This window comes from Varroa destructor, unplaced genomic scaffold, assembly GCF_002443255.2.
Source record: "Varroa destructor unplaced genomic scaffold, Vdes_3.0 BEIS01000004.1, whole genome shotgun sequence".
NCBI lineage: Eukaryota > Metazoa > Arthropoda > Arachnida > Mesostigmata > Varroidae > Varroa > Varroa destructor.
Genome location: NW_019211457.1, coordinates 35,489,419 through 35,516,555, shown reverse-complemented (window position 1 = coordinate 35,516,555; position 27,137 = coordinate 35,489,419). Strand labels below are relative to the sequence as shown.

General features: G+C 40.8%; 3 protein-coding genes and 1 long non-coding RNA gene across 20 annotated transcripts in view; 2 read left to right on the top strand and 2 right to left on the bottom strand.

Moving 5' to 3' along the window:
- LOC147756131 (uncharacterized) overlaps window positions 1-8,247 on the bottom strand; it is an 86,682-nt gene extending 78,435 nt beyond the window's left edge. For 5 of the 8 annotated variants that reach the window (XR_015326285.1, XR_015326287.1, XR_015326286.1 and 2 more), the window contains exons 1-6: window positions 7,981-8,247; window positions 6,033-6,288; window positions 4,103-4,209; window positions 3,659-3,731; window positions 2,168-2,244; window positions 1,660-1,829 (exon numbers count right to left, since the gene is read on the bottom strand). Coding sequence is in view for 2 of the 8 variants with exons in the window: in XM_086986897.1 (XP_086843023.1) it covers window positions 1,690-1,829; window positions 2,168-2,244; window positions 3,659-3,731; window positions 4,103-4,133 (321 nt within the window). In the remaining 6 variants the exon portion in view is untranslated. Of the gene's footprint in view, window positions 1-1,659; window positions 1,883-2,167; window positions 2,245-2,967; window positions 3,368-3,658; window positions 4,210-6,032; window positions 6,289-7,980 lie in introns of those variants that run through there. The other 3 variants (XR_015326290.1, XR_015326289.1, XR_015326288.1) reach the window with 3 other exon arrangements.
- The window catches only part of LOC111249028 (uncharacterized), a 72,841-nt gene extending 58,090 nt beyond the window's left edge, over window positions 1-14,751 (top strand). Inside the window, exon 2 of the mRNA XM_086986875.1 lies at window positions 9,466-14,751. Coding sequence (XP_086843001.1) covers window positions 9,466-9,698 — 233 coding nt within the window. The 3' untranslated portion in view covers window positions 9,699-14,751. The remainder of the gene's footprint in view (window positions 1-9,465) is intronic.
- The window catches only part of LOC111249235 (protein NDRG1-like), a 39,508-nt gene continuing 27,102 nt past the window's right edge, over window positions 14,732-27,137 (bottom strand). For 4 of the 9 annotated variants that reach the window (XM_022802824.2, XM_022802827.2, XM_022802825.2 and 1 more), the window contains exons 2-4: window positions 19,974-20,240; window positions 16,058-16,873; window positions 14,732-15,456 (exon numbers count right to left, since the gene is read on the bottom strand). In XM_022802824.2, coding sequence (XP_022658559.1) covers window positions 15,379-15,456; window positions 16,058-16,873; window positions 19,974-20,039 — 960 coding nt within the window. In that variant the 5' untranslated portion in view covers window positions 20,040-20,240 and the 3' untranslated portion in view covers window positions 14,732-15,378. Of the gene's footprint in view, window positions 15,457-16,057; window positions 16,887-19,800; window positions 19,924-19,973; window positions 20,370-20,958; window positions 21,097-27,137 lie in introns of those variants that run through there. The other 5 variants (XM_022802826.2, XM_086986893.1, XM_086986894.1 and 2 more) reach the window with 5 other exon arrangements.
- The window catches only part of LOC147756130 (uncharacterized), a 16,312-nt gene continuing 10,322 nt past the window's right edge, over window positions 21,148-27,137 (top strand). The window contains exons 1-2 of one of the 2 annotated variants that reach the window (XR_015326292.1): window positions 21,148-21,324; window positions 21,452-21,557. This is a non-coding gene — a long non-coding RNA (uncharacterized LOC147756130). Of the gene's footprint in view, window positions 21,325-21,451; window positions 21,558-27,137 lie in introns of those variants that run through there. The other variant, XR_015326291.1, reaches the window with a different exon arrangement.

Below are 27,137 nucleotides of genomic sequence, written 5' to 3'. Positions count from 1 at the left end.
ATTATGTCATCCATTTGGCTCTGTTCTAGTATTCGCGTACATACACAGCCTGAAGCTGTTCTGCTGTATTGTTTCTCGTACTGAATCATCGTGGCCGTGCCACCCCATCGCAAGTCGTCGTATGAGGCCCCCTGGCTTCGACCTACGCACATTATTACTGAGACAGCTTTTTCGTTCGTTCGGAAAGAGGGAGGGTTGACGATGGGCTGGCCTTCCTTTGTCGCTTGCTGGATCCATTCTTTTGTAGAAGCTAAGTGCAGCGGCGGTGGCAGCAGCAGCAGCAGCGGCGCCAATATGTCCCAACAGATGCCATATTGGCTCCTGGCGGCTACGTTGACTACGATACGTTGACTAAATAGCAATCATTTGTGGACATGTTTGAATATACATTACATTACACCATGTTACAGATAGACGAAGACTAAGCATGGGCGTGCCATTACATTACACCATGTTACAGATAGATGAAGACTACGCGTGGTGCATGAGTTACGCTCATCTACAGCGAGGATTTTAAGTTTGTGCTTGGTCCAGTAAACGATTCGGTTCAATTCCATCTTGTGTCATGATTTAAAAAAAATCGAGATCAGCGATGCTTTGAAACAAATGACGACAGTCACAGTCAACCGATAGCTACGTGAGCCTGTATAGGTCATGGTGTATGATATAGTAAGCAAGGTAAGAGGAATAAAGCAGCATGCCAGTCCTGTCATCTATTTCGGTTTTTACTTATTTCATCCCGGATAGTTATTTGTAACATAGCTTCTTCATATCTATTTTAGTCGACGAAGACGATCGCAAGACCCTAATAATTATGCTCTCCAGTATAAGGGATGAGCGTCAACCAAAAAAATAGTGGTCTCCAAGTGGTAATAGTAAGAAATGTATGCACACGGCAAGTGTCGTCATTGGATCGTTTTCAATAGCTATGGCCGACTGATGCCTTTTCGGAAGGTGTGTGAGCTACGCTCAACAGCCAGGTTTGCAAGAAATCAATCAATCAATCAATCAATCAATCAGAGTTGATGCCATTCTATCTGTTAGTATATATATGATTAGGCGTAATTTTTTGAGCAAATTAGAATCAAGTTAACAGGATTGATGAAACCTAGCGATTTCGCCTTAAGACTCCCCTGTGGCGATCATAGGGGCGCTGGAAAAACGTGTTGGTTAATAGCTGAATTCGTTCCACGCGATGTTTGCAAGAGTTACCGCACAAGTAATAATAATCATTAGCATTTCAATGTAGATCATCTGAAATCGACGTTGGCTTAATTACCCCGCTCCGTCCCCCCTAAGATTTAACAAAACTTCTAAGTATGGGCGATGTTTGAATATAAAATTTTTGTCGTCGTCCCAACTATTTCTCGCGAAGCGTTTTTACGGACACTCAAATTAGCAATAGCTAAGTAGTATTAAATACAGGACTACGGTGGGTAAGAACCTGAACGAGGTCAGCGTCGAGAACCTTTCAATCCTAACGATTTATTCAATTGAATTATAATAACATTTAAATATTGTATTTTGTATCCAGCGGTGGCTCGGTTTTACTTTAGACTGGATTAAAAAAAAAAAAGAAACAATAGATTCGTTTCATACAAAATACACCCACTTCGAGGATTTTCTTTTTCCCTAGTTTTATCAACAAATATGGTTTACCTGGTTCGAACGACGCTTGTCCAGTCGCCGCTATGCAAAACGGCGAAATACGGTTGTGCCGTTCATACTGTTAGTAGCACACGGTGTTGAGGCATATAGCAAGGGACGCGACAGTGTTATGCAGCTCTGGCTGATGTTGTCCTTAAGACTGACAAATTGGGGTGTAACGGCTAACAGAAACGTAGTGACTATTAGGGAATAGTCAAACACGATCCAAGCTTACCTGTTTGAGGTAATCAAGGTGAAGCTGAGCAAGCAATGTCTGATATAGCTGATACGACTTTTCTGATCTTAAAAAGCCTTAGTGCAATAACGGCAGAGTCGCCCCAAACGGGGTTAAATTATTATTATTATACGTAGATAGATCATCGTATACGGTTCTTTCTTTAATATAGGCAAACGAAATAAATAAATTCTTGTGAATGAAAGATTATTTATAGATATCATATTTGCTGATATATTTATAGATTCATATATGCTGTGTTTTATCATCTCAACCGTGACCTACCGTGAACTTTTGCGGTGACGCAAAAGGTGAGCTTGAAAGTTACAAACGATTGTATGGAATCGCATAACGAAGTCGACCTACAACATAACCAGGTGCAAATAGACATGTTATGTAAAAAAGTTTGATTTAATCAAACGGCACGGCTGGTACGCTGTCATTTTTCTAATGTATGCGTAGGCATAGACACAGTATGTATATCGCCAGACGAAATATGCGCAACACGTGTGGCACAAAGCATTTTCGGAAAGAGGAACTTCGGAAGGTTGTTTGATCGAGCGTTACTATCTAAATCAATGTAATTTATAGGCTATTAAACGTTTGTACTCTAAATGACATTATCGTACTGATATCGAGCTGATAGATTAACGGATAAATGATAACGTTTTGTTCAGAGACGACTGGAGCTACTTCTTCCGGTATTGCTGTTTCGTGATTTCCAATGCTGTATGGACAAACTCTTCAATTATTATTTATCAACTGTAGATTATTACGGCTACGGGCACTTCCATTTAGCTATTGGGCGGACTCTTCGGAAAGTTAAATATATTAACGACCTACAAAGACCAAATGACGTCAGATTTATGCATAACCGTTCCTTTAATAGGGGCATCTGAAACTTTATATTTCTTAGCATATTTGTCGTTATCCTCTAGTTCTAAAGCTATTTACTGTTGCGGGTTTCTTTCTTGAGCGCACCTGCAATATATGGCAGAATATTGCCCATTTGCCTTCCTGTCATATTTATCCAAAAACACTTTCATAGTGGAACATTTAGATCTTAACAAAACACCAGAACCGGATTAAAGCTTGGAATCTTTATTCGCAACCATGACCGTGTTATCATCGCGCATTTGTTTTAAAATAAACCGGTCTAATTTCTGTTTCTCGGAGTTTTCTCGTTTGGTAGATCTCGAGCTGTACCATCGATGAATTATTTTCTATTTTCACCATAACGTGAGAAAGCGCGGCCTGAACGAGGAAAAGGATGCAAATTGCGGTTAGCTATTCCTCTGTTCTCCTTGAGGAACTGGACTCGCGCGACTCTCTCGGGACGAGAGGCTGGATGGTGGCTGGTCAGGAGGAGTTACGCTTGGCTGGATGCATTATTCATGAGAGTCTTATGGATTGCCCGTCGGTGGGCTCAGAACCTGGACTGCTCTTCGGTTACGAGCAACCGCCACCTTCAGGAAGTAGCTTCAACTAGATATTGCAATACATGATGATACATAGCCGGCTGAGGACGATCCACTAGGCCAATTATGTCCTTTGTAAGTGGGTTATGCAACTCAGCCATCTTAGGTAATTTGATAAACTACCAAGCCTCCCTTGCCACGATGCATACAATATTTTTAATTTTATTTGTCATTTCTGGTTTTAAAAGACATTCAAATATACAAAAAAGCAAGTCAGTGAATCAATATATTTGTCTAAGTAAACTGCTTGAAGCTTAACAACAACAAACGAAAATAGGAGAACCTGATATAAATTTACCTGAAACGCTTCGGAGACAGGGCCCTTACATATCTAATTTTCAGATAGTTTCCACGAATTCCTCTTAGTAAATCTATAAGTAAGTTGAAACAATGATTCAGTTAGATCGTAGCAGAACATATTCATGTCTACCCTTTGTTGTAGGTTGTGCTTTGCCAGCATGCCTAAGTGTAACATTTATCATGCACAATCGAGATTATAAGACACGTGCTGTGATTCACATCCAGCCCCTGATAAAATTCAATACGTTTTTGTCTTACAATGTCTCAACCAAGAACATTCAGATATTCAAAAATATGCGCCCTATTGCAAGATAAATTGGTGATCGATTTAGTAAAGGGTTAAGCTGAGTCTAGTATTACGTCACCCAGATATCGATCTTCGTTTGCAATAGGTTTATTATACATCATTGTTGTGTTTCGTGTCGCGTATGTGTACTCTTACTGCCTCCGAAGCAATACAAAATGGACTTCATTTTGCAAGTGTGTCGCTTGACTTCGTTTATTCAGTGAGTGAAGCCGCTAGTGCTCACGGTAAGGCAAAGACCAATCCTGAAAAAATGAAAGTTGAAATTTGAGTGAAGTGACTAGTGTTCCCTACTGTAGTTCATAACAATGTATTTACTGTTCACCGAACGAGTTGGCTTATCCGCTATGCGCGTGTTGGCTTAGGAGCTCAACAGGAGCTCTTTATCAAGGACTGTGCGTAGTTGCTTTTGAGTACGTGGAAAAACTTAGAGTCCCGTATCCCGCCCAGTGGAGTACAACAAAGCCTGTAGACCCTTACCTGGTCAATAAGTCTCGCCAAAAGAACCCTGGCTTAATTTTATGTAGACCCGGGGTTGACAGGTCTAGTGAGGGTTTTCGCTTTCGACAAGCGCAATATTAAGCAGTTGTTTATAAACTTTTCGAGTTTATACTGTCATAACAGAGAGATCGAGCCGTGTCGACCACGACGACATAGATGCACTGAGCTTTACAGGTCTTGGCGCTCGTTAAGTTGGACATCACGTTGCGATACAGCGAGGTATACTCTTTACAGTGTATTGTTGTATTAACGCCTTGGGAAATCGTTTTTTGCCCCTTTTTACATTGCCTTGATTAAGCTACCGTGGGTTGCGTACGAATATAGTTAACGACCCACCTAAATCGCTGTGCCTGGTGTATCTACTATGGTGAATGACAAAAGATGGCTTCTTGCTTACATGGGAGCATTTCGAAAAGTACGTGGATCTAAGCCCAGAAAAGCCAATGCTATTAATATTTAATAATCATAGAAACCACACCTTATTTGAATTCACCAAATATCCACGAGCAATCTATGTTAACACTAGCACTGCAATACTTTCATAAACTACAAATTCTCGATAAAGCTGCGCTTAGACTCATTACAGTGGCCTATAATTTGGCCCTGAACGATCTGCTAGTATCACATTTGAATATTCAGGTTAGTTCGTATAACATCCCAAAATGTATACGTTTGATGACTCGATCAAATATTCGCGCCAGATTCGTATCAACGGAATTTCTTTTTTTAAATAGTTAATCTTTCAGCGATATTAACTTTACGGCCGATTCGGATGGTGCATGCAGTGCCTCGCTGATCATTGTTCTACCTGACAACCTGCTTAACCTAAATAAGTCCTTTTCGTATAGAGTGGCAAGCCGATAGGGACAATCAGAATTCTTTTGAATTCCAACTGAATGAACTTAAGTGTGTCACTCGTTGTGAATTTGATCGGTATAGAGAGCTTCTTCAGTAACGAAGCGTCATGGTATGGGTGCACGAAGAGCAGGGAGGGACAACAAAACTGACACAATCTGAATTGAGACAACATATAGCGTAATAGTGTTGCTTATTCTCGCAGCGGAACCTCTAAATGTATTTTTGTGAGCTCGATCTGTCCATTTTAGCTCAAACCCTATCTAATCTGTGCCAAGGAAGGGGGCAAAGCGCACGTTTTACAGATCTGTCTAACAAGAACAAACGAGAGTGGCCATACCGTGTATGTAGTACAATCTAGGCACAGTATGTGCAGATTACTGGCAGCGGTTTTCGAAAGATTTAAAACATTTTAAAAAAATACGTTTTTTAACCCCACCGTCCCGTATTATACACATGTTGACTCTGATTGACGCGAGGAATTGTATACACGTATACATGTACCCGTATACGCTCCATAAAATTAGAGAATAAATCTATAACAAAGACGTGAGCGATAATATCGGAAATGTTTTCTTAGAAATATATTCTATTGCTCGTTTAAACAGTTTAACAAATCTTCTTACCAAACATGGGTCAGCTTTACTCGAGTTTGAGATGGAAAGCACAACGCGCCTGAAATTCAGTATTGATGTTTGAATGTTGGACTTACGGTTCTAGCTCCCAAGCCGGTGGACTACTGCGGCGGCGGAGGCTTTGGGCCCGGCAGCGGCGGCGTGGGGAGCGTGGGGGGCGCCATGGGCGTCCCCGGCGCTCCCGGAGGCGCCGGGGGGACCCAGGGGGGAGCCGCGGGAGGCGCGGGGACGGGCAGAACGAACTTCACGACCAAGCAGCTGACCGAGCTCGAAAAGGAGTTCCACTTCAATAAGTACCTGACCCGAGCGCGCCGCATCGAAATCGCCACCGCCCTGCAACTCAACGAAACCCAGGTAGGTCAAGCAGTTTTATAAAGTAAAGAACTGAAAGACATTTGGTAATGTCAACAAGTGGTGTTACTCTCATATTTTATCGTAGTGATCCGCTCTCTTCTTTATCGTGTTTCCATAATTGTTGACTGGATGGTTTGAATAGTTCCCTATTTCATAAATGTTATTTGAATGCACCTAGATACATAGTTAGTACACAGGATGATGCACTCAAATGCGGGCTAATTTGTCCGAGCTGCTTGTCGTAGCGGGCGCGTATTCGCTGCTTTCGGAACCGAAAGAAAGCCAGACCTTAGTAGACTCGTTGAGTTCCAAAAACCGTGCGCCATCTTCAAAATTTGAACGAAGATGTGCTATTATTCGATGTGTTTGAATGGAATAAATCTCTACCAAAGTTACAAGCTTTTTTCTGTTGAAAATTGCAAACGTACATTATTATCAATTTTCATATGACTTTATGAAGGATTGGAGAGAATTTCTCAAAGGCTGAACCGAAACATCCTCAATAAAATGTAGGTTTTTGAAAGGTCGTTTGGAAATTAATCAAAATGCCCCAGAAAGCCACCTTTGATGCACCTGGACCTTTTATACGGAAGTTAACGACCGTTTTGAAAGGCAAAAAGATCAATTCCTAACCGGGTCGTCTAGATGAGCTTCAACGGTTACTCTTTCTAGAACATTTGCGTGTGTTTCTTTTGCACTATTCGGCCGTTTCGAACTCTTGATCTCATTCCACTGAACTTTATTCAAGAGAGACCGTTTAGCGGGTTTATGCGAAATTACTATTAAAACGATATCTGTAAAATAAAGAAGGGATATTTTAAAAAATACAGAACTGAATATGATAGTTATATTGAATAAACTGTCCGGAATGATACTTCTAGAAGCGGTACGTAAAGAAATTCTGCTGCAATATCTGTTTTTGCCTAGATACAGCCACCAGTATGCCAGACAGATTCGGATGTTCGATGGTGTATATTGAATAGGCAGTTGGGTTTCACGATCGTATCTCCTCGTTTGTAGTTTAAAAGAGATTTATTTTGACAAAACGGAGGTAAGTGTTAACTATCCTAATACAAACTATTTGATGCCGATAAAAAACGCGTTTATAACTTTATGCAGTCATGGCATCGTTGAAGGGTATTTTACAAATACGGTTACAAGATATCATTCCCAATAAATATATGCCTTTTTCTAATAAATTTTATTTTACGCCACTCTCTGACCGTTGCACCAATTAAGTGTACTCCTCTCGTAAACCTAAAAATTATTTCTAGTTTTTATAAAACCCAAAGGATGAAGCATCGTTGAGACAGGCTACTGCGTCAAAAGAAATTGCGACTATAATAGAACATACGATATGCAGTTACAGTGGATATACACGGAGTAGTAGTAACGGAGTGAGTTGTTGGCGCGTTAGCGTAGTCAAATCGACATTGTTCGGATGCACTATAAGATGGAAAGGAAAACCCCCTGGGTTACCTTTTCGTTACAGACAGTAACAACAACTTGATAGTAAACAGCGAAAGACATTGGGCAACGAAGCTAAGCACCAGGAATTACAACACGATGGTAGAAGAATAGAGCCTTGTCCACACTAGCAACAATCTTATCTAGTCTAAATGGGCGTAGACGACAAATAGAATCCTATTTCTTTGATCCGTTCGTACTTACCTATCTATCTCGACGGGAGTACGAGTATCTAGTGTAAGTTCAAATTTGAGCTGCGCCATGCAGTGACTCTAAAGTAAGCTCGCAAGTGTATTTGCGGGCCCTCATTTCAGATTACGACCAGGTCCTACGAACGATTGAAAAGTGGCACGCAAAAAACAATGAGCTAGTGTTTCAACGACTTCGTGATAAACGAGGAGTGTACGATCATGACCAGCAGCAGGTGATACAGAACGTTAACATGTTGCATGACGAATATCTATGGGCTAGCCAATCACGCAGCAGCCGTTAAAGACAAACCCAAAACAGCCACGCATATCACCTTTGAATCGTATCTCATGTGCATGGACAGAATTGAATCGGGTTCTCTTGGTGCAGTGCCCATGAAATTTTGTTCGACTGAGATGTCTGTAGTTGATCGACGCGATCGTGCGCGGACATGCTGTGCAATACATTCTATGGCCATTTGATTGCGCGAAGTGAGGCGTAACGACATCGCAGCGAGTTACTTGAGTCAAGCCAAGTGGTGCGAATCTGCTGATGCCGTTGCTGCTGCTGCCGCGGCGGCCGCTTCACCTCCGTCTCTTGTTGGACGCACCACAATGGTGCTCATCAGATCGTCATTAAACACTTCGGAGGAGAACAAGTTGAACTGACGGAACAGCGTTATCTACGGCGACGGCAGTAACTCTGACGGGGATCATATCATAATCGTTGGCTTTCGGCAGGACGATGAAGCGCGGAAAGCTTGGTGTTCTTCCCGCCAGGCGCGCTGTAACTATCTGTCTCGTTGGGAGCTTCTTTTTGAAACTGCGTCCACGACCACAATGCACAGCGGTGACGCCGACGGGCAACCGGAAAACTTGCAAGCCACAAAGATTCAGGAGCAGCAGAAACATCACCTAGGCTGCCGCGGCCGCCAAGGAAACAAAGTATATTCGCTCGTATGATTCTTTAGGTTTTTGTTGTCGCTATGGCGCGCTTATGATGAATGTTGTGGTCGCTTGCCGGGGTGAGACTAGCCAAAGCTCATGATTAGTCTACGAAGAGTCATGACTTAGACTCCATTTCTAATTCCGTTTCGGTATTTCTTTACTGTGCTACGTGAGTCTTAGCCGGCTAGGGCTGCGACACAATTTAACCTTGAATATTGGGTTTGTCGTTGAAACTTAGTTGTATCCAATCTGAAAACTAAACTAACAAAACAGCAATTCGGCGGGGGGGGGGGGGGACAATGGCCCCTGCTAGTTTTGTAGGAAGAAACGCCGCTAAGTCGTTGAATGATTTCTCTGTTTTTACTATTTTGTTAGTACTTGCTAAAAATAAGCATGTAAAAACACCGAAACCACGTGACTGATACGAGGTAAAAAATAACCAAAACGTATCAAACTGTTTCGGAGTGTTATTATTGAACCAATCAACGCAGTCAGGAAAGGACGTTCGCTATAACGTCGCCTCACAAGTCTGTTTATTTTTCACTCATTACAGGTGAAGATTTGGTTCCAGAATCGCCGTATGAGGCAGAAGAAGCGAATGAAGGAAGGTCTGATCCCGCCCGGAGCTGCGTCGAGCCAGCAAACACTAACTCTGGCAAGTGGGCAAGAGCTGCAGCCTGGCCAAACGGACCTGGGACTTATTGCGGGGCAGCACCAAATTTTGGCTCAGACCTCCCCTCATCATCCTGGCAATATCAACAAGCTGTCGCCTCCCTCGCCTCTTAAGGACAGTCAATAAATGCTCTTCATCCATATATTTCACTCAGTCAATGAAGTGATGTCATCATGTCATCTGGGAAGGTCGTCTAGACATACTCAACGTCTGGCAGACGGCGACGTCACTGGAGCTTGATTTCCGCTCCATTATCTCCTTGAAAACCGGTCAGGACATCAAAATATGACACTAGAACAAACGAAATTATCCGAAAGCATTGTAACTACCGTCATCTCCAGAGGTTATCTTCGCCAACGAAATTCTCGTTGCAACGTCTGTAGCAGGACAATTGAGAAGTAAGAAATCATACCTTTTGGATGATTATTAACGGCAAGGACTCTTAAACCAATAAAACTTTATTGACGATCAACTGCTGTTTGGCGAATTGAGAACACCAAGGAGAATGAATGAATGAATGAAAACTAGGATATTTTGTTTTAATTGTGAATTTTAAAAAAACACTTGTAAGACATTGCTGTTCGTCGACGTGGTGGCTGGGATCCAACTGAACAACGGTGCTTCTTGAGTTTCCGGGTCGGGAAAGGGGACTGGCGCCAAAGTCGGCCATCAGGTTGGCGACAACGTGTCTCCCTCTTGTTTGTGGTGACCCTGTCGCTTATGACCTGCTCGGCCGCGTTTGGGCGAGCCTGTCCCTTAGGCAGGGTTTATCCCTCAGACCTTTCCATGTGATATATTCATTGAAATAGGAGTGTGTATGTATACTGAGGCAAAGCCGTTACAACGTTTTGACGTGAACGAATGTTAACAAGCTCGCCGGCGATGTGTTATATTTGCATCGTTTGTTAATGCTGAATTCCGGAAATTTGGGGTATCGGCGTTGCCCAGCGTCAACCAATCCTGTAAAGAAAATTGTGTAAAGCCAATTATTATAATGACATATTATTATTTGATAAAGAACGATTTACTATTGATAATTCATTATTTTACCATTAAGTCGGGTACGTGCGTATAGATGTGAGCGTGCGCAATTATCTCGGCTAATTGAACCACTTCTGAGGTACAACTTCATCACTTATCTTTGTGCATCTCCGGTTTCCCTTTTTCATGAGATTTTGAATCCAGTGAGCCTACCTTCATGTCAAAAGTTAGCTAAACATAGTGTCCTTTCACAGCATAAATGGTTGCATTTATGTGTAGTATGCAATAATACATGAATAAGGTAAATATAGGTTTACCCGAAGAAACCATATCAGGTCTTCCAGTAAGCTCGTAGGGTCATGTAACTTCCACTGTCTAATAATTTAAGTGTGCGTTGCGCATTTTTTATACCAGCCTTGACCCTATGCATTATTATTTTCAAGCTATCATAAAATCGTAGGTTGCATACTAATCAAGGAACTTTGAGCACAAAAATAATTTTATAGAGTTTCTGTACTACTCAATCATTTGCTGTGATAAACGCTTATTGCGTTCTCAATTGAATTGGCCAATAATCACCCCTATTTAGGGCGTCAGCCTAACCTAGTTTTTTTTTTTTACAAAACTTCGTTAAAATGTACAAATTATATGGATTTTCAACAGGCTAGGTCCTTAGCAAAAGCCTGTGTATTACCTTACAGGAACTGATAAATCTCTGTTTCAAAAATATATTTTGCTTTTCTCTATGTAAGAAAAAGAGGGAAACGCTGGGATCCATGGTTTGGCTCATCTGTTGATGTCCGAGGATCCGACTGTCAAACGAGCATACACGTTTAGATCATTCAAAATCCAGGAGAAACTGGAGACGAAAGGATAAATGAACTGTTGTGCCCACCTGGTCGTCATATATTAATTACTAGTCATCCACCCACCCTTCCATTCAACCAACTCCGCGGGCAGCTAGCCAGCTAACAGAGTTCGCGCTGGAGGCCGTTCAAAACATACCGGCCTTACATAAAAGATGTGTGCACAGACTCCTCCATAGACTTTCAATAAAGTAAAGTCGAGCCTCTGATCGACGGTTGTGCGTATATTGACTCAGCGGTCCTCGCCTCTTTTTTAATGGGTGGGTCATTTAGTGTATAACCATCGAGCTGGTAACAAGCGGTGGTAGTCTGAATTGGAGGTGCCGTTCCAGCGTCCACTGTGTAGGCCCCTTAGCCGTCGTTGCGTGGTAACCACATTGAGGCAGTTTGTAAAGAGATAGGATTGGATGGAGGTGGTGAACAGTGGTGGCTGTCGTTGGTAGTGGTGGATAGTAAAGCGGCGCGCGCACGCACGCCCGCGGCAACTAAGTTATTATACCTGTGTCATGAAAATGGCAAGAGCTGAGATGGCGACAGGATGACGTCGCATTGTGTTTACGCCGCTGTTTTCGTTTATCTGTCCATCTATTAACGTGGTGCGATCTGAGGGCCGGCGAAGCTTACCTATGTTTAGTTCCTCGAATATTTGCTCCGTTCTGGGGAGGGGGCTGGCTTCGTCGGAAGAATGGAGATAACGCATATGGATAATAACGGGAATGTAAAACATCTTGTAAGATACAAATACACTCGGTTCTAATTGTAAATGTACGATCTGTAGGTATATTAACAATGACGGCGACGAAACAGAGAACGAATTAAATAACTATGCGACTTGAGTAATTAAATGATAGACACAAACATATATATACTACCCAGGGTAGGATCCCGTATAGTCAAATAAAGCCCGCGACGAATAACACGATGTATATGGGATGGAAGATGCCTGACTCAAACTTTAACCAGCCGAGAACAACTGCGAAGGAAGCATGGCATAATTATTACTGGGAACGGTAGACAACTAATACGGTGAATGACATTAAAGGAGCGAAAGCGGTTCGCCCGACGGTGAAACTGGGCGTCAACACCTGTTCCTCGTTGAGTGCAATCGGCCCGTCGTCTTTTTGGCAATCGGAGGTATAAGCTGGTCAGCGTTAACTTACAGATTATATTACCGGATCATGATGCGGACAGATATGGACACTGAGCCGAGTATAGACCTAACGAGCCAACGGCGGGCGTCGCATGCAGGGTATTTTGGTTGCGATTGTAGGACTGAACAGGCGCATACGCTGCACACCTCCATCGCTTGACTTTCGATTTACGACCGTAACAAAATAATTTTAATCCACAAATCTAAATTGACCCAGTCAACTCTGTACGAAGTTTACTGACGCAAAAAACACAGTGTGAAGATGGAGGTGAGTGGCGATGGCCCGTCACATCCGTCAAGTGGATCTAATAGTCCTCATGACAACTTCTTTTTTTAAACATTTACTTTTGACAACCTCTAAGCTTAAGTGTGAACGATATATTATTATCGATAGCGAAGATTCTTCTACATTGACGCTCGATAGAAGATACCGTGAGAGAAAGTAGATGTGAGATAGACGGCGGGAGAAAAGGGGCGACGATTACGCTGACGATACGAATAGTTATAATGGTGAATATAATTAATAATAGTAACAGCAGCAGCAACAACAACAACAATACTGATGATGCATTGGTAATATTATGTCGCCGTTGATAAAGTGGGTAAGCTAATACACGGCAACCGTTCGACGACATTCACCCAGATCGCGTCACCCTTAGACAGTGATCAGAAATGATCGAGGTGGCCGGTAGCCGATGGTCTCTGCTTGCTGGCCTTTGAAATGGTCGATAGTGGCAATCCACCCTCATCAGCGGTGTCAACCTGTATATAAGCCTGCGGACGATACTACATGAAAAGGCACACACGCCGGACACATCAGACCTAAGAGGTACATCCACGCCCACATACGGATAGAATACTGAAGGTGATGTGCGTAAGATCATATGTAAGGAACACGCGGATGAACGAACAAGGTCAAGCTGCTGACTGCTTGAGTGAGGCACGGGGCCTCGCCTTCTAATTCTTTGAGTGCTAATTCTTTTTCCAATAGAAATGGCGAACGTATGACAAAATACAAATAGATTTTACTTGTCTAAAAATAAAGGTGAGCAAGCGCTATATATATAACAGATGGCGAACGAATTTGAGCTGAGACCGAGGAGTGAAACGACCATTTATTATTAGTATGTGTTATTAGTCTGAGTTCATCGTTCCTCGCTCGCGTCCACCTAATGTCGACGGACGTAGGTCAAAAAATCAGACGGCAGAAACCGCTGACTGGAAAGAGCGGGCTTCATCTCGGATCATACTACAGGGTACGTCATTGTGTTAAGAATATTATGAATTAACGATGATATAGGTGCAGCAGCAACAGCCGGTAAAGTAGTACAGTAAATAACATAGATACAACAGCAAGAAAGAGCAAGGGCGATTCGGATGATGATTTTAAAGCAACGAACAGGCACTTACATAAAAAGAGCTCGACTATATATAGCTCGTGTGACACAGACTCATTACACAACGAAGTTCCCGCTATAATATATTCATGATTATTAATACTATCGGCGGCATTAACTAATTATTATGAATTAGCCCCGGGGGCGCAACGCGAACCGAAGCCGGAAACCAAATTGCTCACTCAATTTTACGGAAACGAATTCTGTAACTTTGTAACAGCAGGTTATCGTTAGAAGTACTAGAATAAAAAAATTAAGGCAGGTGTAGTACGCGGGCGAATGAAAAGCAACGATATATGCCAAGTGGCAAAAAAAGATTTGGCTATAGGCGTTATGAAAAACAAGGTAGGATAGTCGCCAAAAATCAGGTAAGCGATGATAAGTATATATAGTATACCAAAACAGATACAGCAATGGATATCGACTAAATGAGTAATTCACTGGTATGATGTAATACAATGGCAAACAGGGACAATTTAATCATATGAAAGTTAGCGAACAAATAAAACTCCATCTGTTAACTTAATGTAACCCTAACTAACGCTGACAATAAAAAACATAAACCGTAGAGAATCACCGTTACTCTAGCTGAGGTAAATACCCGTGACACGAGGAAAAGTAAAACAATAGGGAAATATTCAAATAATAAGGAAATCACACAAGTATCAATCAGATAACGAAAGGTGAAAACAGGAGTCTGACAGATGCTGCTTATAAGATGCTCTCCAGAAGTACGGTAAATAAAAAGCACATTATTTAAATGACGAACGGCCATCGAGGCTATTTATTTCATCTACAGTGGATAATATTTGAATATCATTATAATAATGTCGGAACATTAATAATAATAATCGGATAATGTAACGGAACAAACGGCAGATCACATAGCGTTCTCTGTAAAACTTCTTGGCAACATTTTTTTCTTTCATAACAATTTTGTCGATTTACTTAAGCACTCTAAACAGCAGCCACAAAAGCACGGTAACGGCACCGTGCCAAAGCCGGACAGCGCTCGACAATCGTAGAAACATATGCTCGCCAATCACAAAAGATAACTATATTGAGATCATCGAGCCAGCTCCGGACAGGCTGCCCGTTAGAACATCGACACCTGCAGAAAAATACTTTCACAGAAATCGTTTTTTTTTTCTCTCTTTTTTTTTTTCAAAGACAGTATCTCGACAGCACCGAATTGGAAAACCAGTAACACAGGGACGCACATTTGCTGGCAGTGCGTAAATCAAAGTATCGAAAGCCTGTACGCCCGGTACTTTCCGGAGCGGTGCTGTGCAAAGAGGTACTCCAAACTGAGGATCGGCTATAAAAAGAACTTTTTTTTTTTTTTTTTTTTTTCTGTTTTAACATAGCATGAGCGGTCCAGTGACAATGAAGCTTCATATCAAAAGTTCACAGGTTCTGGTAATTTTACCAGACGGTATCCCACACTTCGCATTACAGAAAGCATTGCTTCAAGCACCTGCAACAGATCGAAGATCAAAAAGAACTTCCGAAAATTAGCTCATTATCGAACGTTTCACATAAACTAGACTTTTCATATAACTAATTAAGCAAATTTCGACAGAAAGTTCCCTGTCGTGTTAAAGAAGGCTATCTTGAAAATTTTGGTTATGCCGGATTAAAAAGATTGGTTTCTGACTTTCCGGAGATGTTACAGAAATGCATTAAAAATAAAAAAGAAACTACGTGTTATTATATGAATATCACCGGGGGAAATACTCGAAGGGAGTGGCTTTACACAGTGGATTAATCTGTTTTTCTTCGGCAAAAATTAAAACGTCGTTAAATTACATAATTAACTAATAATTACATAATAATATTTAATTAGCACACTGGTAATCTAGTTACAACATCCTAATATAACTATCTGTAAATGATATATCAAAGATCTAAACGCAACAAACGAGAAAACTGCCTAGTAATTTTAATGATGCTGAAATGCATAGTTTCCAGAGGTAGAGCAACCTCTATTTTCAAATATAAATAGCATCTTAATTTCATTAGATAGATATGAACTAATTGCCTTTTGGTGAGCTATATATAATCTACATCAACCGTACCTTGACAGGACATTCATCGAGAGGCGCTCGGCAATGCGCTAATTCTAGAATACTAACTACGTCAGGGTCGCATTGGCTAAACATCCGTCTGGTCTCCTCAAGATGAGGAGATTCTTGCCCTACGGCAAGCAAAACAGGGCAGCGAAAATTTCGCTTGTCAGTTTCCAGACAACTGGTCCGCCGCTGCAGTCCAAGGGAGGGTCTTTTGCTATAGGCCTCCATCCAACCAGAAAGATTTCTTGGGTTCTGGTTCAAAATACGCTCTTCGAATCGTTGAAGAACGTTCGGCAAACCAACTCCATCTCGTCCACAGTGGTACCAACGTAAGTACTCCTGCACTCCGCGATTGAAGCCACTGGCCGTCAGAAGGGTTGTATAGGTTCGAATATATGCTTGGTCTGCCCAAGACGCTGCCTCGGAGTTTGCGTTGATGAGCACAAGTCCTGACACAAGTTCGGGATTCTCGAGGGCTAGTAAGCTGAGCACAAATGCCCCGGCTCCGTAACCAAGTCCCATAAAATATGAAATGCCGTGCTGCGCTAAGACATATTTGACTCCAGAAACAAGTTCCGTCATTGTGGGATACGTACTCGGACCTTCCGGAAGTGCCTTAGCACCGCTCTCTTGACCTGGCATATCTATATGAACGATACAAAAGTTGTTCATTAAGATTCGCATATCTGGCTCGTTGAAAAATTGATGAAAATTGCTATTGTGATTGAGGGCAATGTCGTGCACTGTTACTAAGATGGCAGATCTGGAATCTCCAACAATTGTTACAGTAAACTCTCCATAGGGCGTGTTAACTTTCCGTACCTGTAATAAAAAACTATAATTGAAGATTATCGGTTTTACATCCACGCTAACCAACCGCATCGTTGTGTGCGATACGTATCTAACGGATGGCAATGCATGTCCAGATCACTTTCATTTGACAGTAAACCACATGTTCTGGCCATTTATACTTAGGAGTTAAATGCACAAGGCACATCACAATAAAACACGGATAGAGTCAATAGTGAATCTTGCGACCCGGGCTCCACAGCTGAGCTACGTGCCAGAGGACGGCCTCATCTTCGATCGTCTGATGATCTCCGCTAGGGTTTTTTTAATATCAGTGGATTGCACAAGAACGATAATTATCAAATTCTATGAAAAGTGTTGCATCGGACTGAAAGCCCACACAGTGCACCGAAGAGGCAAGCAGATCTAATGGCCGATCAAGTTTTCATCGTCTTAAGCGAACTCTCCAGTGATACAACGAATGTTGCAGCCGGCATTGCAGATTTCTTCAAGTTCGTTGTACCCTCGACAGCCATAGTGCATCCGATGAATATAGTGGGTTTGTGAACAATAGACATGAGCTGGCAGGGACGACTAATATTTCACCTTATCAGACGTGGTGTCTAATTTGGGCATCTAAGTAAAGAACTTCAGATTACAATAATGTTCGTTAGTTTCCTTGTTAGTTTCTTATCGAAAAGGAGACGACTATATCAAGTTAAAACGAGTTGTTTCATCGTGAATGGGACGATAGAACCCACTCGATTCGTTCATACAATAAGACGACTAGTAAAGGTTCCAACATATTTAGGTTGATGTAAAAATAAAAAATGATGTTGTCTGGAGTAGATGTCAAACGTTTTTACTACGTTACAGCAAAGAACCTTGCACGTAAGCTCCACAAAGGACGAGTTCTGCGCCAACATTTGTAAAACGTGCCATCCGGACAGAAGCATATTACTTCATAAAGAGGTTACTCCTATTAACCGACCACGACATTTTCAGATGGAGCGATAATTGAGCATGAAACCTAAGGATAACGTATATCGATTTCTAGATCGCATATTTGTTGAAGAGTTCACAAGTTCTATGACATGTCTATCAGTTGCAGGTATAATCTTTCGTGAAGTACTTCCAATTTTGTAAAAAATCTGATCTGACAAAACCACACGGATTGGACATACTAATCAGATTAATACAAATTATTAATTATATAGAGTATAAGCCCATACTGATGAAGATAATTCGTATGTTTATATATGAGCAGATGATAAGGTCGCATCAGACCCGTATGGTGACCGAAAGCAGGATACTGTCTTCTTTCTGCAAAACGAAGTCGCTAAAGCTAAGGAGAGGCGATGCGTTGTGAGAAAGGGCGCTACGCTATGCAATGCGAACATTGAAAGCGTTTATAACGTTTTTCAGGGGTCAGCAGCAGGAGATTCTTTTAGACCAATATGCTAAGTCAGCGGAACATTTTCGATAGACGATAAAGAGAGGTCCGAAATCTTGAAGAGGCACTTCGAAAAGACCTCCACCGAGAGATCATCGAAATTTGGCAACGAAACCAAAGAAGTATGCCTGCCACCTCAAATAGTAAAATACTTCGGCCGTAGAATACTTAATTCGATTAGGCAACCAAGTATGGCAGGTTTCATTGTTTTGACGCTATACATCCTGACCTTTCTTCTGCTGTCGAATACGGCACATACTTAAGGCTGCTCGTTCTCCGGGAATTTGGGGTAGAAAATCTACTGGTAACCTTCTAGCTCATCTGAATGGAATGAAGCTCGTCTGAATGGTTAGTATGCTTGGAAGGCTAATATAACGGCTAGATGTTTTCAAGGTACTCGTTCTTTCGGCTCTTTAATGTATATAAACCCTCCAGTGTGTACACAATGCCGCCATCACTATCAATCAAAATATAAGCAAATCTATTAATAGTGCTCAAGCGAATTTTATCTTGCAGCAGAATTTGCTAGATTTTTATGACTGGACTTAAAGGCTTGACCTCAGGTTTAGACTTTAAACCTAAGGATATAACTGAAGATTCTGGTGTTATCACGGCTGCCTCATCAAAACATTCAGAACATATGGTGGCGTGACGCAACGTTTAAACTGGATTCCACGAGATTTCATGATAAAAGGTTATAGCTTAGACTATTTTCTCTAATATGCTGAACCGCTCATCATCGACGCAGCGCCAGTGTCAAATCCAGGCTTAACCAAAGATAGAAGGCTTTTGGAATTTAAGTACATCTGTATAAAAAATACTACTTTAGGGCTAATCTAATAGGAGCTTTAGTTAATATTACATCTATTTTAGATCGTTTTGAGTATATTAATGTTTACAAAGGTGGACAAGGGCAAGTCGCGTTTGTTGGAAAGACTGCTACATTACTTAGACAAACACCAGAGCAAAAGATAGTATTATACCTATACGCTTAGCTTTTCCATCCCATATGGCCATAAGGGCTTAGATGCAGAAAATGAGTGTTACAATATATCTCGTTTGTAAAACCGTAAACATTTTCAATAAAGTGGTTAAATATGCAACAGAATCAGCGATTGCGAATAGTAAACCTAATACATTGACAGATGCACCTTACCCGTTCGGGCTTGTTTACTGACAAGTGATTTGTGGAGTCTGGGTTTACCTACACGGCTGATCAGTAAAAGAGTCTTTAAATCGGAATAAGAATAAGCATACCTCGTCAATAATACCCTTCAGCAGCTTTACCTTTAAAAGTTCAACCAGTCTTAAAAACTATACAATATAGCCAATCGTAGATATTAAGTACATAAAGGAAACAGGACTAAACCTAATATAGACTCTATCAAATAACAGTATACTAGTATTTGAAGATCCTTAGAACTCACTAATTACTAATATAATAAGTTAAAAGGAGCGTTTTTTTTAACACGTAGAAAAAAGTAAGATAATAAATCAAGAGTCAGACCTTTGTTCTGTCGAACACCTTTTGTTTTGTTGAAAACTTATGTGTCGCTCGTCGAAGAATGCGTCCGTGAAATCAGACTTCTTGCAAGGTACTTGCACAAGCCTACAGTTTGAAAATCGACAACTAATCTATTAGAATGTATAGAGGTTTGTACATGCCAGCAGTGATCTCACCTGTTTCTTCACGAGGGAAACGTCAGCGAAGAACAATGCAAGGTTTTCCACAAAAGAATTATCCATTTAAATCCTGTTTCGGTACAACTCGAATGTTGCAGATTCTTCGTTAACGGCTTCTCGAGTACAATAATTAGCTACCACTGTACATCGATTTCACGGTGATGGTCAATGAGGCTCGTAATTCAGACGGTTCAGGCTTTTCGCGATTGCCTTAATGTGGCTACCTGGATTTTACCTTTCGATCGATTAGGACACAATTTCCAGCTGAAAAGAACCACACAAAAGACAATGGGTCCAACGAGTTACATCTAGTGACTGCGAGCGGGACATTTCTTAAGCATTCTAGGTCAGTGCAGGTGTAGCGCACGAGATATGCTGAGGGCATTTTGCATTCATATGTGCGGGTTGCTACACACCGAGGTCTGTTGCACATCACAGACACGTTCGGCATATAACAATTTCCTTTTAATATCAACTCAGTGTGCAGATAGGTTGAAACACGTACGATCTTACTGATTTCACGTCGAATATCACTATCTAACATAACTCACTGCAAAGCTCGATAACTAAATTGGCTCCTCATACGAGCAAAGGTTAAATTAAAAACTTGCTAACTCAAAAAAGTGTAGAAATGACCAGTGCCGAGTACTGTTGGTACACAAGTGATGTCAACTAATACAAAATGCACCGGTTTATTGGGAATCTAAATGCTATTAAATTTACTGAATAATCACTATCACACCTTTCTTTTCTCGTAACCATGTTATTGAATCCTTCTGGTGAAAAGTTTTCAGGCCTGGTGTTGAAGGTGTTCAGCGAAGCAACAGTTTGATGTAAACAATTCTAAAAACAATAGCTGCGGAATTGAAGACCACAGCGAAGGCGACTATGCCTCGAGAGCTTAAAAGAAAGACGACATCATCTGATCACAGAAGGTCTAAAGCGACGCAAAACATAGGAAGTACGCTCCCTATTGGCTTACCATGGAATTCTTTGAAGAACTTGTTGTCAAACCGTAACGCAGGTGCGGAAGATGAAAACCAAAAGCAACTAGTAGGTAATGAAAACAAGTGTGGTATACTCGAGAGCCAATTTGCTGGATTAGTTCTAGAGAAAAAATCCCCCCGAAGGACACTGTTGCGATAGACGAGACATATATGATACTCGCACAATGTCGGGAACATTGCGAGGTACTGTCCGCAAAAAGAAACTGTTAATTCACGCATTTCGGAAAACCCCACGTATGTACCGTGTGGTGACCAACAGCAAATGGTGTGACTGTTCGAGAGCAATGCAACAACTTCCGTGCCACGCTTCAATCATGGCCCGAATCAAGAAGAACATAGAGGTATGGCTTCGATAGGCCCTGATAGTTCTTACAGTGAAGCTGGCATCATTTTGAATGCTTAAAACTGTATGTCGTAGAAAGGGCGATAGCTTACGTACCAATTTCCACTGTCGTTTCTCTAAAGCAGGTCATCGACAAGGAGACTAAGCATAGCGAATCACAAATACAGAGCTGTTGGAAAATCGTCTAATAACAAGGTGCTATGAATAAAAAAAAAAGTGTACCAAAATATAGTAATTGATCCATTGTCAAGCGAAGTTTTCCAGAAGAAAACACATGAAGGGGCAACAAAAAGCACATACGTAGAAATCGAACAGCCATTAAATAGAATGCTTGAGATAACTAAAGTAGATTACGAGATATGAAGTAGAACACCATCTTCTCACTTCTTCCCAAAGCAGAATATCTAAAGATGGAATGCACGATACCAACAATATTTAAGTTACGCAATTTTGTCGTATAGCCGTGATAGCTAGTTACGCACAAAATAGCGATTATGTTAGGTTTCACTTATGTCGAAAAAAGGAAAAGTACTAGATGCATAACGTAGCAAACAACCACCGTTACTTGCAAGGACAAACATTTGAAAGTAATTGGAAATAGAACAAATAATGTATCTACCTTGTGCCATTTCTAGTTCAACTCAGATTTATCAAGTTAAAAAGTATTATGTAAATGAAATATTGTACTCCATGCTTCAGCGCGCTCTTCCAAATTCCGCTACGACACCTCACAGCAAAACGTGTTTCATACAAACGAGTGTAAGCTTATAAAACCTTATACTCAAGTTTATATGAAATAGTGGCATCTTCATAATAAAATATCTGAAAATTATGTTAATAGTTACACAGGCAGACTCTACAATATTATTTGTAGATATCATCCAATCTAAGTTCGCATTTCAGGTCTCTAATGATGTGCGCAGTCCTTAACTCCAGCGTTAGACTTTATCTGTGATATCACTGGGATTGGGACTATGGAGCAAAGGTGGACACATTTTGGTAGAGGAGTTCTTATAGCGTTACTGCAAAAGCATATCATTTTGACAGCTGACAGTAAGAGACTGCGGATAGCATAAGGTTACCCGAAAGTCCGAAAAGATCTGGATAGAGTTTAAAGCAAGACGAAGGCTCAAGGGACCCCAAATGGGCAGAGTTTCGAAAGAATGAGTTTATCGTTAACCTGCGCTTTAAAGTTTCTGTTTCGTTCGTAGGACTGGCGATCCGCTTATAAGTTTGGATATTTGGCCAAAAAATTTACCAAGTAAAATCTCATGCTTGACTCTAGTGCATATCACCGATAAATCGAAGTAAAAACGATCGAAACTCATACCTGTGAATTTTGTATACAGAATTCTCGTTTGTAATATTTTAGCGTTGACCTGAATTTCCTTTTCGTAAAGGCATGCGGATACGAATCTAGAAGTTCCCTTGAGAATAGCAACGTAACCACATGATCAAGTAGGAGTTTTTGAAATAAAACCTAGGCAATGGACCTTTGAGCGGTATTTATTTGCGGTTCTTCTACCCAAAAATACTGTTTTCATACTACTGGCTAACTGTGAGCAACAAAAATTGCGCTATCTTGTCTGCGATTATTTAGAAAGGAAGGTAGGCCATTAAGCATAAAACTCGAGGAAGCTAAATTTCTTATCTTGCTGATAATTATTTGTTTCAAAAGCAACACAGATAGGCAAATATCACGTTCTCATAATTTGATTGAGTACAATTTTCTACACTGGGCGAGCAAGTGCTATGAAAATATATTTGCTTTATGAGAGTCTTTTTCTATTGGAGCGTTCGTTCATTTCTATTATTTCAAGCCCACACTTACTTTAGAGTTTCGTGTTCGCTTATTTGAAATACAGGTTGGGGCTTTATCCTATTGTCCAATTGCGAAGCTCTATTTTGCCTCTAATTCATCCCAGTTTAACTTGTAGTACACATCTGTTTCCATATGGGTAGCGATTTGCTGTCCCATATCCGCCGTTGGTCAAACCTAACGTTTGCTCTTGTTGGCCCTACTCCTGCGGTGGGCACCTCGGTTAACATAGAGTATCGGGGGACTTCACTCTCGAGCAAAGATGGGCAAGCCATGCCTACGTTCTGATGTGGCGATAACATTTAAAATGGAATTGGCACGAACACATAGCAATACAAAGGGGCGGTAGTGACCAAAACCGCGTCGCTTCACCAACCTACTCTGAGACACCCCATTGCTCCCCTGTGAGGGTGCGCTGCTCGTAGGTCGGCTGGTACGACTCACCATGCTTTATAATTGGGAGGCAGGTAAGCCGTCCATAAAGCCGCTGGTACGGTGAAGTTTTCTGGTCCAGTTGGCTGCAACTTTATGATAATTATGCGGAACTCCCCTATTCCATAGAGAACATCATCCACCGCAAAAATAATACCCAGCGGACAGCATTGTTACCACGTAACATAAATACTTTCGAGCAAATTCATTCACAATGATGCGACCATATAGGTTATGTCTATTTGCCTAAATTCGGTCAGACTCGGCCGAAATTGTAAGCGGCACACTACTTATCACTACAGTCACTAACTATAGTGCCTGCCAAAGGTATCAACTGAATCTTTTTTCGAAGCGTCTTTGTACCTTAAACTTTGATGATTTTTTTAAGGACCAATGGTTTTCTGAGCAGAAGACGACAAATGTCCTATAGTTGATCTACGCGCTAACGGAAAGAGTGTTGTGTATAATGTCACAGCTGATCTCGATATATAATTCGTATTTGGGTGCGTTGAAAGACGTTTGAATTTCTGTTCTATCCGAATAATCCTCCATATTGATAAGCCGGAGTTTTATTTAGCGCAAGTTATCGAAAGTTAGTCAAAATTATGAGAAGAAAAAAAGTGAACGAAGCCACTGAACCTCGATCTTGCTCCCGCTAATACTTTCTGTATTTTCCAATTAAGTATAAAGTTAGCTCGTCCTTAACATTATCCGTTATGTTGTTTATAATATCTTTCATAGAGCATTATATTTTACTATATAATACTTGTTACTTACTTACCCTTTATTTGAGTCTTACATTTATACGGGTCTATTTCTAGGATTCTCTATAGGTTTACAGCAGAGTTCCCGTATGAGATCGCTTTACGCATTGTATTTCAATAGACCTGGTCCATTTTGTGGGCGACTCGTCCATGAAATCCTCATAAACCGAAGCTAACCCACCATACTCACTGTATTTTCTCTATTAATACTGTGCTTTTCTAAAAAGTTCATGGAACATATGTCTTAAATATTGACAAACAACTTGCATACTGCATAGAAAATCTATAATATTGGGTCACTCGGTGCGAAATAGGAGACGATAAACTCTGAACGTTTCGAATTTCTTTTACAAACGTAATTGAATTATATTTACTCAAAGTATGCACCATTATTATTAACATTTGAACTTATTTATATCACTACTATAGAAGTTTAAGGTACAGGTCTAGAGTATATCGGAAAGTAGTTTCAACACTGTGTTGAGATTTGAACTATTTTCCAACCGAGACATTGTCGGAATTTTAATCTGTAGGACAACGTCTGTTAAGTATAGTGGGTCACAAGACATTTTAACGTGACTTTTGTCATGTGGGGCTGTACGCTATCGTGCAGTAAAAATGGTTCAGTTCTGTGTACACGCAAAATTTGCTCATCATCCTCTTGGATTTTCGATAGCATATTTTAACGGTAATCAGTGAATCGGGGCTTATGAAGCTGCAATAGATAACATCTTCGCTCGACCTTCGAACTGTACTGTTAGTTTTAAGGTAACTGCGCCGAACGATCCATGGGACAACTTGCGATCACCGTTGTGAAAAAAATGATGTGAAACAGATCATCATCATAAATGCAATTCAACACGAGAATGGGTCACTGTTGTTGGGCCCCAAACGTTTCTACACTTGCCGTTTCAATCTCCGCCGAACATTTGAGGCATGGTGACTTTATTCATTTAACTGAAATGGATGAGCATGATATCTCTCCATACGCCAAACCTGGATGAGAAGATGTGCGCACGTTATAATAATTAATCTATTATTTTATCTAACCTGTAGCTAGCTTCTAATCATATACAACACTTACTTTCGGGTTCAAAGCTTTCTTTGGATTTTCTAATTCAACGGCCTATGCAGCTTCTAATCTTAGGTCGTCGACCTAATACATGGTTTCTATCGCGAGCTGTTTCTCCACCCGAATTTTCCGATTTTTGACAGCTCACTGCGACTGGTTTTTAACATTTCAAGTGTCCTTTATTCGAGTGAATGGTCTCAGACTCCAAAGAGTACAAGCGCATCTTAGGAACGGCAAAAAAGTGTCGCACCGCTAGAAAGAAACATTTCGAACTACGACATAAGCATGTTTGAGCTACTTCGTGATGCATCCCAGACAGTCTTCAAAAAGTGACATTTTACGTTATCTGTATATATATATATATTCCTTACACTTATTTCTCTTTCTTCTAGATACTCTGAGACTAAATTCAATGCAAATAATTGTTTGTTGTTTTCAGAGGAAGCTTTTGCATGCTTCCTGGATTTTTTGCTGCTTTCTCCCCAACTGCTTTTATTGCTATCGCATGTTTAAATAAATTTACCTCTCGGCTTTTTTGGATACCGACTGTCATTCCGCTGTTCATGAATTAGGTAGAGACGCCGAACGGCCTTTACTTGTCATTAACACCTGTTACTGCCCCCACATCATTTCGACGTCATCTATACACATGCCTGTATATGAGTCCTTTCGGCTGGTGCCGAACATCGCTTACGAACATAATAACACAAACAGCAACGGTTTTCTTATATTAAGCAGAAGAAAGATTTCTCGCCGTTATTTCGGAAATCATATTCTTCTGTAAAAACATTGTACCATACTCGTTCGATATATAGCCTTCGCCACTTTTTCCGTTTTTCGGTCAGATATTTGAATACGTTGTACCAAAACTCGGCAAATCTGACTTCGAATTATTTTCCACGCTGAGCAACCTAGCATTGTCATCGATCATTTCGATTAGATCGTATTTCACTGAGAAACCTTTGAATCTTTTTTTAGTGAAGGCTTCGTTCACTCTACGAAACTAGGTTAGGTAGAGATGTTGATGAGCCGTTCTTTTCCAGGCACTTCCGAATGTATCACACATCGATTGTTATACGACACATAGATCCCTTTGAATGGGCTTGTCCGTGGGCTGGGGCTTAAATCTGCTTTTTATCATTTGTACTAGCATAGAGACACCTTTTCCCGTCTCTCCTGAAAGTTTCCTACAAAATTATGTTATTACTGATGTTTCACGTATTTGTGTTTGCTTACATTTTGTCTTTGTTTATCTTCCCAAATTTTCTTTTTAAGATTTCACTTATGCGTGCAACCATGGATCTCTGGAGACTATACATTTTTGGAGAACCAAAAAGTTTTTTTTTACTCTAGCTTGTGTCAAGGGTTTTCAACTGGCTGACGAATACCGTGCAAACTGGCCGCATCTACTTACAACCGAATTTTTCTATTCGACTGTATTTTCCCGCATAAATACTTCGGTTAAGAAGCCATATTGGCCATTTGACCTATTGGCAAGTGTGTATCATTACGCTTGAGACTATAAGTTCCATGAAATTCTTAAATATATAGTTGATAAGGTTTATAGCTAGCTCTCTGATAGTCGAAGCTTTTTTGTAAGCATTCCTTTGTTGATACTCATCATTTACTAAATACCACCATTGAAAAAATACCTGGGCTAATAATTATACATATTTCTTTATACTTTGGTGCGTACCGCATGCTCTGTGCCTACTTTATAAATA